We start from the raw sequence: 14,381 nt of genomic DNA, 5'->3' as shown, positions 1-14,381 counted from the left end.
AGTTGTGACGAAGGCACGCCCTGCCCTGGTGGGGGTCATGGTACTAGTGTACAGATGAGGCCGGCGTGGGAAAGCTTAAAGCTAGAACTCAAGCACCCACCTCCCAAGCATCCCTGGGTCCCCCTCCAAACTTCTCAGGAACGTCTGAGCACCTCGCCTTTTTCAGCAAAAGCCAATCTAAACAATCAGTGTGTGGAGAATTTTCCTTAGCTGCTTGTTTGGTCTGCTTCTACATGCATGGCTGTGTTTGTGTGTCTTCATGCCACGGGATATTGTTTTTCTAAATTTGTCTCTTTGGGGGTGTTTTTACAGAAGAATTTTCTCTGAAGCAGCAGTTAGCCTTATTTTGGGAAAAAGAACAATGTACTTACATAGATTGTCACTAGCAAATTTGTATGAATGTCTTTGGAGGGTACTGCTTGGAGGTAAATTTGATGGAGACTGCTGATTAGAACGTACAACGGGAAAAACAGACCCATCCATTCTTATTCTGGGGGACTTTAAGAATACCTGTAAAATGGAGGGGGAAAATCCATGTTTGTAATTTGTAATATCTGAAAGTCAATATTAACACAAAATCATTAATTGGGTATAGTTTACTGAACCCTCTACCCTAGGCACACACACACAGACACACACACACACAGACACACACCCTCACCCTCAGTCTACTTGACTGAAACACGTGCACATAAGCACACACACACACTCATAGTTTACTAGGACACACAGCCCCCGCCCTCTGCCCTAGTCTGGTTTTATAATGTCTGTGCATTATTTTTCAGCCTATTTTCCTGAATGAAGTTCTAGTAAAGTTACCTACTGACCCTTCAGGGGACTGAACCCATCTTCCACATTTCCCACATCGACCGAGTCTACACCCTCCGAGCAGAAAGCATAAACGAAAGGTAAGACCTGTCCCCTCCCCAGCACTGGGCGCCCGGATTCCACCAGGTGTAGGACACACATGGGACATTTAATCAATCGGAAGGTCCCAACATTCCCTGGGTTGCAGTACCGCTCCCTCTGGCTGGAGGTGGGGGTGGGAAGGTCTTAATACTTTTTTCTAGAGCCTCCCAAAAAGTTCAACCCATGGCGTGAAGTTTTTAAAGTAAAATGAATTGGAACGAATTTTGCTTGAGATTTTTTTTTTTATGAGGGGGAGGTAATTAGGTTTATTTATTTATTTATATTTGGAGGAGATACTGGGGATTGAACCCAGGGACTTACGCATGCTAACATGCGCTCTGTCATTTGAGCTATACCCTCCCGCCTTGAGAATTTTTAAAAAAGAAATTTTCAGCGTTCTTTGAGATAAATGAGCATCTCACGTTTCCCAAAGTTTCCCAGGTGGCAGCAACCAGTAGGAAAGCGACTTGGGGGTTACTTAATAGGACCATCCGAACCTGACCCCCTCCTCAGTGGGCCCACTTGGACAGGCATTCTGACTCCTAGAACTGGGGGCATTTTTGCTTCATTCGTGCCTTTAAGGCTCTGCCCTGGAGCCAAATCAAATAGACGATTTTCTGAAGGGTGAACTTGACACAAGATCAACAACATTCCAAGAGCATTTGTGCCAAGCGAGAAATTGGCTAAAGTTATCATGCATATGGTTCTCGGAAAAATGAAGGAGAAAACCATCGTGCCAAAATGCTTCCCTAGCGTGTGTTTACTCTTTCACGGAAAGTGGTTCCTTATCTGGGACATGGTTTCTCCCCTTGGGTGGTTTAGTAAGAGAGGTCCTTCTGGCCTTATTGGATTAGGCAAGTATGTGATGCTTTTCAATAAGGGAAGAAGAGGAGCTGTGTGCCAACGTCTCCCCCAGGACAGCATTTATCATTATGATAGATTTCCTTCCGTGGGGACACAAACACAGGTCTTGATTCCATCCATACCAATGTCGTTGATGTCTTTGCTATGAATGGTAGAAATAATTATTAGCATCTTATGACGTAAAACCAGGCTTTGCTGTGAAAATCTAATGAACAAAGCAGAAGTCCTGGAAACTGAATTTGTACAGACCTGGAGTCTTTTCCCTGAGTTCTGTTTGGCATCTTCCTGTCTGTTCCTTTCCAAGGACTGCCTGGGTGCAGAAAATCAAAGCGGCTTCTGAGCTCTACATAGAGACGGAGAAGAAGAAGCGGGAGAAGGCGTATCTGGGTGACGCATTGCTGGCCGCGTGGCCGGGGTTTCCCACAAAGCCGGGGCGGAGAGCCACTCGGTCGGGCCCAGAATCCCGGGAACTCGGAGATGGGCCCTGAGGTCCAGGAGAGCCTGAGGGTGGATGTGGGCGGAAGAGGAGAGTAGGGTTCAGGGGGAGGTGTGGAGGGCAGATTCCAGGAGCAAGGGAGCAAGAGTTTAAGGATAGGAGGGGACAACTGTTCTTGAATGGGGGGGGGCAGGTACATAAAACAGATCATGAGACAAATTGGAAAGGCAGCAAATGCTAAAAGGAAGCATTTTGTGTTGTTTTTCTTGCGGTCACAGTCCGTTCCCAGAGGGCCACAGGCATTGGAAGGTTGATGGTGAACGTAGTGGAAGGCATTGAGCTGAAACCCTGTCGGTCACATGGTAAGGACCCGAGAAGCCCCCTCTAGCACATATTGCTGGTGGAAGCCTCTTCTGCATCCCCCCCACCTGTCTCTTTCCATAATCCTAAATTTCCTCCCAGACTTGGTTTTTCTAGCACTTGTTAAAAATCTGTAATTAAAAATATGTACTCCTTTCTGCCATTTTGCTTTCCAGAGAGATCCAGAGAGATCTGAGTGGCTGCCCATTCACGATACAGTCAGTCCCTCTGTATCTGGGGGTTCTGCCTATGCAGGTTCAACCAACTGTAGATCGAAAAATGTTCAGAAAAAAGATTCCAGAATTTTCCAAGAAGCAAAACTTGAATTTGCTGCCCACCAGCAACCATTTGCATAACAGTTACATTGTATTTATAACTATTGATATAACAGTTACATTGTACTAGGTATTGTAAGGAATCTAGAGATGATTTGAAGTAAACAGGAGGATGAGTGTAGGTTACATGCAAATACTACGCCATTTTATATAAGGGACTTGAGCATCCCCGGATTTTGGTATTTGTGGGAGTCCTGGAACCAATCCCCTACAGATACTGAGGGATGACTGTGGATTTGACACAATTTACGGCTAAAGTGAGGGGAGAGGGAAGGCTTAGTTCTGAAGCCCACTAATGTTATAATGCTGGATTGTGGAAGTTTTAGCCTGGATTTTTCATTTTATGCTACTTATTAAGTGGGGCAGTGGAGGGGGATCAAAATGAGGAGTGTAGAGGAAAGAGTTGCCCTGTGGCTGTGACCCTGCCCTACATGCAGAAGCACCAGGCAGCCGGCGGGAGTCGAGCAGGCTCTGTTCCCTCCAGGAAAGAGTAACCCGTACTGCGAGGTGACAATGGGCTCCCAGTGTCACATCACCAAGACGATCCAGGACACTCTGAATCCCAAATGGAATTCCAACTGCCAGTTCTTCATCAAAGACCTGGAACAGGAGGTGCTCTGCATCACTGTGTTTGAGAGGGACCAGTTCTCGCCAGATGGTGAGTAGAGAGCGGTCCCAAGGCACTCTGCCCCTTTCCCTGTCACTTGGCTTTCATGGATAAATGTTTTCTACCTGAGAACTTTGTGCCCAGAATCCCTTGGGCTTCCTGCCAGAGAGATGAGGTTGGCACAAGAGGAGACTCAGCCTCCCCTAGAAAGAGGCCTTCACCAATGCCAGGGCATCTCAGAGAAGATGACAAAGCATGTTTGGTCCAGAGTGGTCCAGCTGCCCGAAACAAAGACCATGGTCCTCTGCTTCCCCAGAGCAGGTAACTGCAAGGAGGGTGGTCCCCCAAAGCCTCAGGCCAATTCTTTAGTCCTCAGCTAAAAGCCACAGTGAAAATGAACAAAACTAGTCAGTAAACAAGAATGTTAGCCCGCAAAAACTGTGGCAGAATCAGGCACTGCCTTTTGGGTGACATTGCTGATGAATCAAAAGGATGGAATTCTGTTGAAGGCATCATCCCTTCAACCAACTTTCTACTTTGAACCTGGAAAAAAATGGGTCTGGCCAATAATTTCAAGGAACTTCTCTCTCTCTTTCTCAACCTAATAAAAATAAGAGAGTAAGTTTAAAGATCATGGTCTTTATTATATTCAAAAGAGTATAATTAAGTGCTAGGAGTGAGGGTCTAATGCAGGCATGATCCGCAAAAGGCTTAAATTGCACTGTGTGAATTTTTTCTTCTAGTACTTTTATATGAATTATCTCATTGTGAGTTAGTTTCTATTTGTTATATCCCAAAGATGGTCATGTAGCTGCCTAAATGTTAGAGTGTGGCCAGAACAACCTGACTCTCAAGTCTGGGCTCTTAACCACTGTGTTTCATTGGCAATTTTTTATTCTAATAAATAAAGACTTGAGGTTGATTTTTTGTAATAGTGAAATATTATGACACAAACAGCAGCTCCACTGGGTTTAAGAGTTTATGTTGAAAATCCTGGTGGTGGTCTTCCTTGGGAGATTATTTCCATGAAACACACAAGGGGTGAAATAAACCGGCATCTTCCACCAGAAAAAATTCCTAGGTTTTAAATGGGAAACTTGAAAGAAGGCTTTTTCCTGTACAGGAGGATGTGGATCATAGTGTATTCCAATTAATAACTGTTGATGAAAAAATGAAGGAATTAATGGTCTGGAGGCCTATTTGGACTTCATCGTGTGATTGGCATAGCATATACAAAAAGGTTCAAACATGTTCACATCTGTTCTCATAGTGACACTCAATGTCTGATACAAAGTGGTGTTGAGATTGTTTGGGGAGCATCACTGGAAGCTTGCAGCCCCTGGGCTGTCGCCTCCTGTCCCACCTCCTCACATCTGCTCCCTGGCACATGCAGAGAGCCATTAGAAAGACCCGCCCGCACTCACCATCCTTGACATTTCTGATAGGAAATGCAACATCTGATAGGAGTGCAACGTCACGAAACTTGCTCCTGTGACAATCCTTGGGAGAAATTACCTGTCCAATTTTTGTCCCAGAAATAGTTGACTTTCTTCTGGGCTACTTCTTTGAATTTCATGTATGTTGCAAACTGGGCAGCTGATACGACATCTGGTTTTGCATTGCCTCCCAGGAAGCTCATGGCCCTTTGGAGGTCCCCAGGTGTGAGGAAAGTCTGCATTTTGAGCTCCTTCTATACTCTCCTTTGTCCCCACCCTGGTACCTTTCTCTTTTCACTCCATTTAAAAATTATGCTGTCACTGTAATTTCTGGATTCCCGGAAACTGACTTAACTCCCTTTGGGAAGAGGGGAAAGTCTAACAAACAACTCACTGGGACGTTCCCAATATGCCAAGTACGCACCTTGAAGAGAAGGAATCCTCCCTGAACAGGGTCTGTGTGTTTCTCCTTTCAGATTTTTTGGGTCGGACGGAGATCCGTGTGGCTGACATCAAGAAGGACCAGGGTTCCAAGGGTCCAGTCACAAAGTGTCTCCTGCTGCACGAAGTTCCCACAGGAGAGATTGTGGTCCGCCTGGACCTGCAGTTGTTTGATGAGCCGTAGGGAGCCGGCCAGGGCCTGCTAGCAGAGCTCCAGCCCGAGGCAACGGATGCTGTCCAGAAATGAGGACCACCGTTTGGTGTTCGGCCACAGGGCAGCAGGAAAGCAAAGAGAGGCCTCTCAAAGCTTCCTGGGAATCCTTCTTGACAATCCTTCCCCCAAACAATCTCCCATTTTATGAAACAAAACTGTGTTTCCCTTTGTCCTCACTGCAGGTCTCATCGTGGCTTCTAGGGTCTTTGAAACCCCATAGCCCCTGGCTCTGTTTGGTTGGGAGTCTGGTCCGTCCCTGGGCCTGAGGCTTGGGTCTGGTTAATGTAAAACAGATTTATAAATGCAATGTCTGTATTTTTGGAGAACTCATGTAACCCTCCTATTTCTTACCTCCACCAGCCCCCAAGGAGGCCCCCTGACCTATGACGCCCAGTCCCTGGTGTGTTTAGAAATAACATGATGGTCTTGTCATTGTTTCAGGATCTTGTTCCCCACGCTGGGACCTTATTTGAAATGCTGCCCTGGGTCTGATCACTCGGGCAAGTGGTCTCCTGATCTCTGATCTAGGTCTAGCTCTTGGAAGAGCTGGTCCGTGGAAGATTCTAGCAGGTGTGTTGGTAGAGCTTTTCCAGTCTCCTCCAGGTCTTTTATTGATAGATGCTGATGAAAACTGTCAGTATCAGGTGATCTGATCGTGAGCGCCAGCGTGCTTGGAAGAGGGCTGAGGAAGGCTGTTACCTACAGAGTTCCACTCTGCTGGATTAGATCACTGCAGGTCACCTGAAAGGCTACTTTACGACGTTGTTGGGTCCTGGTTGCCAGCCCAGTTGGAAAGCTCTCTTTTGGCTTGGAGGTCCTGTGATGTTTTATGACAAGAGTAGTTGCCGGTGGCCAGCTCTGAGCCTGTTCTTGCTTGAATGAGCTGGATCCTGATTGCCGTGGGAAATCTCAGCAGATATCCTTGGTATGTCCCCCCTGAAAGCATCCCCAAGGTGTGAGAAGGAAAAGTGACAATCTGTGGAGGAAATCTATTAGATGGTGGGGGAGAGACCCTAGGAGCACGCACGCCCCTCAACTCCAGGGAAGAAGACCCGAGACTTTCCCAGACTCCACCATACACAACCAGCCTCTCAGTAATGGAAAAATCTGCGTGCTTGTTGCCATAGTCAGGAGTGTATGACCGTGTGCTAAGCTGTTTGGTTTGAGTTCTTTGAGTTTTTCTCCTTCAATGCCAGGAGATAGGCTGGCTAAGTAGATAAGAACTTGACTTAGGGTCATGAAAAGTGTGGGTGGTATTTTGTTCGCATGTTAATGTTCTCACAATCCCTGTTTGTCTTTTTCATGAAATGTTCTTTGCATGTTCTCTTGGTACTGGAATCTAGCTTTCCTGTGTTAGACAGTGTTCTCTCTGATTGTAGGTCCTTAGAATTTAGTTAGGGTTGTAGAGACACTTTCTAAAGACAGCATCAACATAGGGGCAGGGTGAACTACCCACCGTGCTGGGAACTGAATGTGTGGCATCATACTTTCCCATGAGACCCTGTCATTGTTCAAGTGATTTTTTTAAATGTGTGTGTCGGAAAGGGCCACAAAGTTTACATTTCATACTTTTAAGAAACACTTTATTATTTATTTATTAAAGATAGTGTAGAATTTTATATCAAGAACAACAGACATAGGTATTTTTTGAAACAAGCAGATATACCCTTTAGTTAGAAACTCTCAACTGAAGACACTGGAGACCAAGTTCAACTCCAAGCATGCATTTGTTCCCCACCTCCCAGCAGAAAACATGGTTAAAATACTTTAAGTTTATATTTTTTGGATGTTGTTAAGAAACTGTTTAAAATTAAATCTACAAATAGACCCACAAATCATGCTTTCCTATTTCTATACCCAGTGCAGTTTGATCAGTGTATTTATGAAGGACATGTTACTATGGTAGATAAAGAAGGATTACCTGTGTAAATTGGGTCGTATTGGGTCACCATCCCAGTCCCCGTCTTTCGGTCCTCTCTTTTTTTCATCGACTTTGTTTGCATGTGAATGTTGGGCATCACCGTTCATTTGGTTGGATGTCATGTGCTCAATGACATCCAAGTATCTGTAGCCTTTCTAGGTCCACCAAGTCACCTACTCGCAGAGTCCCGTTATTGGAAGTAATGTAGCATGAAAAAGCAATATGTGCGTCTTTTTCACCAAGTGACTATACTGAGCATCTCTTAGATGCTCCTCCAGGGTGGCGATTATGGATTACTGTCCTTGTCCTCTCTGGGGTCATTTGTTACATGCCCAATTGAACTTACGGATGAGTTAGGCTGGCCCTGGGGTCCAGCTGTGACTCCTGAGTCTTGTGTGAGATACAGGAATGTGGGTGATGCCTGGAGTCTAAAATTTTTTGACCTCTAGTCCTTCACTTCTACCTTTTTGGCTGCCTGGGGAGTATTTCATAGAGATGAAATGTCCCTTGCCAATAAGCAATCTGTGTCCTAGTTCTTTGCTTTCAAAACCAGGGTTTCTCCAGGCTGCTGCATCCTGGTGTTCTGAGTCCAGCCCTCCAGACATCCCTGTGAGCTTCCTTCTTCTCTGAGCCACACTGACCTCCTCTAAGCCCAACAAGGGGGCCTTTCTGCTTCACAAGACTGTGCCCTGAGGACAGAAGCCCTTGAGCTGGGGCTCCTTTGTAGACCAGCTCTTCTGAAGGAACAATCTGTACCCCCAGCCCCCTGGGGCAGGGTCTCTCTGGCAGGCAGCATCCTCTCCTGGAACCAGGTCTGTTGTGACCATGAGAGCCTGAAGATGTGGCTTATTCAGATCCAGGGCTGGCCTGACACAGGGAGACAGATCCTTCTAGGCTGGGGTCTCCAAGGATGCTCAAGAAACTGGGGCCAGGCTTCGTGGGTTGACTGTTTGGATTACACGCCCTGACCTCTGAAGGCAGAGGAGAGAGCTATGTTCCCAAAGAACATTCATATTAAAGGGGGCCTTTTTTTTCTTCTTTGCTTTTTGAACAATCTAAGCATGACCTAAGTCAATGAAAGTGACGGATTTCATCTAGTTGAGTAGCACTGAATTAAACTGGAAAAAAAAATCCCATCAGAAAATGGGAAGTTGACTGCTTGCATTGTCTTGGTGACCTGGTACCCCAAAGTCCTGTCTGTTCAGGAGTTGCCTGGTGCAAACATACAGCCACTGACCATACAGAGCGGGGGTGTTCGAGAATCTTGTGGGGCTGGATAACAAAGCGGAAGTGGAGGAAGGGCTTCTGATTTTACTTGAAAGGAGATCTTGGGGTCTATTTGAGAGTTTGCCAGTACTTGGTATGAGCAGACAAAAAGCCTTCTCTATCTCTACTCCACATCGTTCTTTTCCTAGTTGGTTGGGTCTTTTTGATTCTCAAGAAGAATTTTCGTTTTGTGTATGTAACGATTTTAAGAATTTCCATTGGGAACAGCAAGAAGGTTTTCATTTTATTTCAATTCCTTTTCTTCTCCATTTATTTTTTGGGGCTGGAGGTGAGCGTCACAGTGGACACTAGCACTTTGAAATGAACACCTGCAGACTTACAGGCAGCAGGGTCATTTCAGACTTAGAGTCATTTCAGTGTGAGGTTAGTGGAGGCTCTGCTTTCTCCAGATACACTCGCTTTACAAGTTTAGAGCCTCCTCAATGCCCTAAAGTGAGGCGATGACAACAGACGAGGCTGGAGATTCTTCTTTGGCTTTGAAGGTTAAGACTTTAGTTCCTACCAGGCGGAAGCATAATCAGTAGCACCAGAAACTGGTGACTGACACGATGAGGCCCTCAGACGCTGTGGTCTGAGCCACCCTAAGAGGTATTTGGTAAACTGATACCTCCTTCACTTTGCACCCAGGGGTGCTGAGTGCTGAAATGCCTGTGGGGACTTCTCCCAATTGCAGGGAACAGCTCAGATCAGCTGCCAAGACTCCCCTGGGGGCCCTGAGCTGTGTTTTATAGGGGCTGCTTAGTATTGTGTCAATATACTTGGGATGTTTACTGTACTGAGAATGCAGCCGTTTATTTGAGTTAGAGGAAAGGAATGTTCTAGAATGTTCTAGAACTCCCGTTTCCTCACCCTGCATTGTGTCAGATCCAGGATATGTTTGGAGGTCATTGGGCTCACCTAAGGTACATAACCTGCTTACCTTCAGGAGCCAAGAATCTGCTCCTGACAAGCTTGGAAAACATTTCACAGGAAAAGACAGAAAACGCTATCTTGGGAGCATTAAAACCCAGATGCCAACCTGCTGGAAAGTCTTATCCCTGGGTTGTGATCTCTCAGTAACATAGTAATGTTGACTGTGCATCGTTCATTCAGGGAGTCCCTATCCTGGGCCAGACCACTATCCCAGGGGCTGGGAGGTGGTGAGGAGGGACCTGCTTTTGTGGCTTTCACAGCCTAATTGTAGATCTAATTTTGAGTCATTTGAGTAACACCCAGTGCTTGTAAAAATTCATCTCCACCGCTGCATAATTATTTCAGTGACACGCAGATCCAATCAGTTCCTCCGCTGAAAGGAACTCTCTTTAATCTGACCTCGGGGAACCAGACAACACCCACATAATCATTTTTTCAGCTATGTGTGGTTGCCCTATTTAAGGGGTAGGTTCGCCCTTACTGTAAGTCAAGGTGTTTTGTGAGTTGTTTTTAATAGGCTTTTGCTCTACTTTCTATACCAGCCTATATTGTTAAAATCTGAATAGTGTGAATATTTTAGGATTCAAAGCGCACCAAGTAAACCTGTTCAGAAGTGGGCTTACATGGTCAGCCTTGAAAAAAATTGAGCGTTTCTCTGATATTTACTGAGAATTATCAGTAACCAGGGTTACTTTTAATGCAGTGGAAAGAATGCATATTTTTCTTCTTCTAGGAACTCTGGTTTTGTACTTTTTCATTTAGAAGAATAACATTTCTGTGCGTCTGTGTTTCTAAAACTATGTTCCTTTGCATTTTTCCTATTATACTCAAACCCCTTATTTCCTCCTGGTTTCTCTGTCTAAACAGAATGAGGGCCTGGGGCAAAGAGGGCGTTGCAGGAAGCAGAGAAAGCGGGGTGGCGGCTTTGCAGCTGCCGTTCTACCCACTGTGGCCGCTAGGGGGCGATCTCCCCCTGGAAACTGGCCGGTCCCTCCGGCGGATCCCAGGGCGCTGGCTCCACCTACTGCAGCTCCAGGATATCGCTCTTGTTTAAATCACAGGACGAGCTTGCTGAGTCTGAGACTGAAGGCAGGAGAGGGAAGGAGGTTAGTGGCGAGATTGGGGCTCGAAGCCAGCACTCCTGGGGTACCTGGTGACACTTTGCTTTTCTCTGCTGCTGGGGTTGGGGCTATAAAAGGGGTCTTTAGCCTTCCTGCCTTCTCTGCATCTGCTTTGGTGAAGGCCCCTGAGATTCAGCCGTTTGGGGGCCTCACATGTAAGTTGGAGGTGTCCCCTCACTGCTGGGCCGTCCCTAGAAGTCAGGTCCCCTCTGCTTGGATTTGATAACAGAGTCTCTACTTGGAGACTAGGACTTCTGGAATTTCAGATGTAGAGGAACTGTTGGGATGCAGCTCATTGCATGGTGTGTGTGTGTGTGTGCGTGCCTGCTTGTGCACCGGGGACAATGAGTGGATATGTGGACTGAACAGGGGAACACGTTGGTCTGACCCTCTCATAGTCACACTTGGGACCCACTACATAATTGGTGGGCTCAGTGCAAAATTAAAAGGTGAGGCCCCTTGTTCAAAATTATTAAGAATTTTGAGGTGATGACAGCAGAGAATTCAACCAAGAGCAGATCCTTCTAAGCACAGGGTCCTGTGTGACTGCACAGGTCACACTGCCCGTGAAGCCGGCCCTGGTCACGTATTTTCAGTTGGTTTTTGAAGCAGGTGGGGCTTCATCTTTCGCTTCTTTGTGGAGTTTCCCTGGCAGATTACGGAGAGGGGGGCTGATACACTTTTCAAAATGTCTGCTTTTATTTCATAAAAGCACAGGTGGTCTGGACCAATCAGAGGGTAGGGGACCCAAGCCACTAGCTGGCAGATATGCCTGCTATCCCGGCTCCCAGTCCAGGGCATGCTATAGATGCCAAGAGGCTTTACCATTTAACCCACTGATTTGACATAAAACCCTTCCTTTTAGTCATTAGTCATCCCCTAGGGACTTTTCTCCTCTGCTGATAGGACAGAGAGGTTTTTCCAGCCTCTGCCTTCCAAGTGAGCATCCGGTAATAATTATAAGAAGCAGGGAGCTGGGGGTGGGGTGTGTGCTCAGTGCCTGTTCCCCTGGGGCTGGGTGCTGTTCCTCAGAGGGAGGGCGTCCGGCCTGCTGCCTCCCTGCCAGGCCTGGGCCCTTGGTCTACAGGTGTCTGGAGGGTGCTTGCTTCTGAGAGGCAGTGGCTTCCCAGCTGGGCTCTCCCCATAGGATGGTCTGTGAGTAGGGTGATGTGAGGAGAGAGGAGGGGACCCCCTGTGTGAGTAGCCTCCAGCTCTAGACACCACGGGCCCGGGAGGCTGATGACCACGGAGCTGCTCCTGCTGTGTGCTTGTTACTTCCTTTCACTAGTGTTTTCTAGCGCTCGACCTGATGCACCAAAACCTTTGTGGTTCTGCTTGGTCTTTGCAAGCCAATTTCACTTCCGTACCCACAGAGCAATAATCCCATCTACGTTTCTCAGTTCTGTCTGGGATTCTAAAGTTTGCTAAGTAAAAATACTGACAGAAAGTTGAACAGAAATTGTAAATTCATCTTGCATGGGTTTTTGACTGTGTCACTTTGAAAGAAATAGCAAATTATAGCTTCGTCTCTACGTGTAATGCAATTGTCCAAACTACTGGAAGTTCAGAAAGGGTTTGCTAGAGGCATTTAATTAATATTGTGTCAGCATTAGTTGTCATGAATGAACATTTTGTTGTACATTTTACAGATTAACATCCTTCAAATGTCACCTGCTAAATATTCACTGTCAGAAAGTAGATATTCTAGCAAGATCTTTGGTAATGATATTTATTTCAACACATGCATTTAAAACATACATTGCCAATAGCCCAAGTGTCTTTGAACTATAAAACCAACTTCAGATCTTGTCTGCTGAAGCCCAGCTAGCTGAGGTCTGTACCCCCACGGACCCCTTCTTTCCACCCCTTCATAGCCCTTCCTGGACAGAGAAGTTGGCAGTCATACAATTCATGTCGCATTGCCTTAGCTACGTCACGTCACCTTGTATCCTCACATCTGTAAGTGGTCAACATGTGTGTAAATACGTGTATACAGTGGAGAATCTGCAACAAAAATGTCCTGTGTATGATAATCAGTTCTCAGCTACCGGTTTTCTGCATTTTATACAGTTTCCAGCTAAGAAAAAGGCAGAATTCCACTACCTAAAGTGAAAAAGTTATGCTCTTTAAATGGCTTGTCCAGAAATCCCTGCTGTATGTTTATGGGGCTGTCCCTGACTAGATGTACACATGGTATGGCAGAGGCCATGCTGGTGAATGTTACATAAACTAACAGAGATTCTGTAGTCATAAATATTTAACTTGTTATTGTAAAATGTGATTTGCCATCGAGAGATTATTTTTTCTGTATGTATATGAGAGTATTTTAGGAATCTAATTTAAGTGCATAAAACTATAGAAAAAAAAAATTAAAAACCTGTTCCAGGAGTAGAAAACTTAATCAGATTACTTGGGTTCAACCCAACTAAATTTCTTTTATTAAAAAGAAAATCCGAGTTGCATATGTTAGAAATTCAAAGAAATCATTTTGGGGCGGGGGCAGGGAGCGTGATGGATTTGAATGGAATGGGTGGCGGTGAGATAAAGTGATGTATCCTTCCGCCGAGACCTCAGATGAGGCCTTGGTGTTTCATTAAACAGGTAACATATTCTGGAGGGTGTTGTGTCAGGAAGGATGAGAGGATTGACAGCCTGCTTCCGTCAGGTCCGTGTGATGTGTCCCAGAAGTTTCCATGAGTTTTGGCAAATTGGTCAGGAATCTGGGGCGGACCCAACCGTCCTTCTAGAGAGGTCCGAATGTGGGCAGGTGGCCACCCCTGACTTCCTGGTCACCCTCTGCAGTTCTCTTTCAGGATGGATTCAGCATATCCCATTGGCGTTTGCATTTTCCATGCAATTTCCTGGGGCATTTCACCGTCTTTGTCTGTTTCACAGCTGGGCGGCTTGAAGGGTGATGTTTGGGGTTTCTGGGTTAAGCTGTTTCTGGCTCACAGAACAGGCAGCACAGAGCAGCCTCCTAGGTGCCTGTGTCCCCGGCGGAGATGCCAGAGGCAAGAGACACCTTTTCCCTTCCCCAGGGAAGGTTCAGAGGTCCAGGCTGCTTCTGGGGCAAGACTTTCTATACTTGCCACCAGAAATGTCCCCGCAGGCCACCTAGGGAGGGATGGAATGCAAAATCCCATGAAAGTCAAGGTCTAAACCTCTGAGAGATGCATTCAGAAGTCATTTCAGGAGGTGGCAGCCCCGCGAGGCCAGCCTCCTCTAACAGGCTGGGAACGAGGCGTCACTGAAAATAGCCACTTCCCAGGGGAGCCAGGGCATTGCGCAGAGGTCACTGTTTGTGAAAAGTTGAAGGTCGTGGCTTGAAAGGACATATGGGGAATGTGTGCGTTAGGTTTTCAACATTTCTTTCAACAAGCAGTATGCTTCCTAATGCTGGCGACCAACAGTCAAAGTCCCTTTTCACTAGGCCTGAAACTGGCAGATGCTGGGGTCCAAGTGACTTTCTGGACTTCAGGGGTGTGGGGAGCTGTGATTTCTGGAAGCTTCCTGGAATCTACTGTCAGACAAGCAATCT

The 14,381-nt window shown here is 46.3% G+C and overlaps 1 protein-coding gene across 1 annotated transcript in view; it reads left to right on the top strand.

Moving 5' to 3' along the window:
- Positions 1–13,619, top strand: part of ITSN1 (intersectin 1) — a 189,781-nt gene extending 176,162 nt beyond the window's left edge. Inside the window, 6 exon segments of the mRNA XM_032472559.1 lie at positions 786–839; positions 841–908; positions 2,078–2,160; positions 2,488–2,571; positions 3,389–3,562; positions 5,424–13,619. Of these exon segments, the coding sequence (XP_032328450.1) occupies positions 786–839; positions 841–908; positions 2,078–2,160; positions 2,488–2,571; positions 3,389–3,562; positions 5,424–5,572 (612 nt within the window). The 3' untranslated portion in view covers positions 5,573–13,619.
- Positions 13,620–14,381: the final 762 nt, after the last annotated feature.

Source organism: Camelus ferus, chromosome 1 (genome assembly GCF_009834535.1).
Source record: "Camelus ferus isolate YT-003-E chromosome 1, BCGSAC_Cfer_1.0, whole genome shotgun sequence".
Taxonomy (NCBI): domain Eukaryota; kingdom Metazoa; phylum Chordata; class Mammalia; order Artiodactyla; family Camelidae; genus Camelus; species Camelus ferus.
This window is presented reverse-complemented; position numbering and strand designations above follow the sequence as displayed.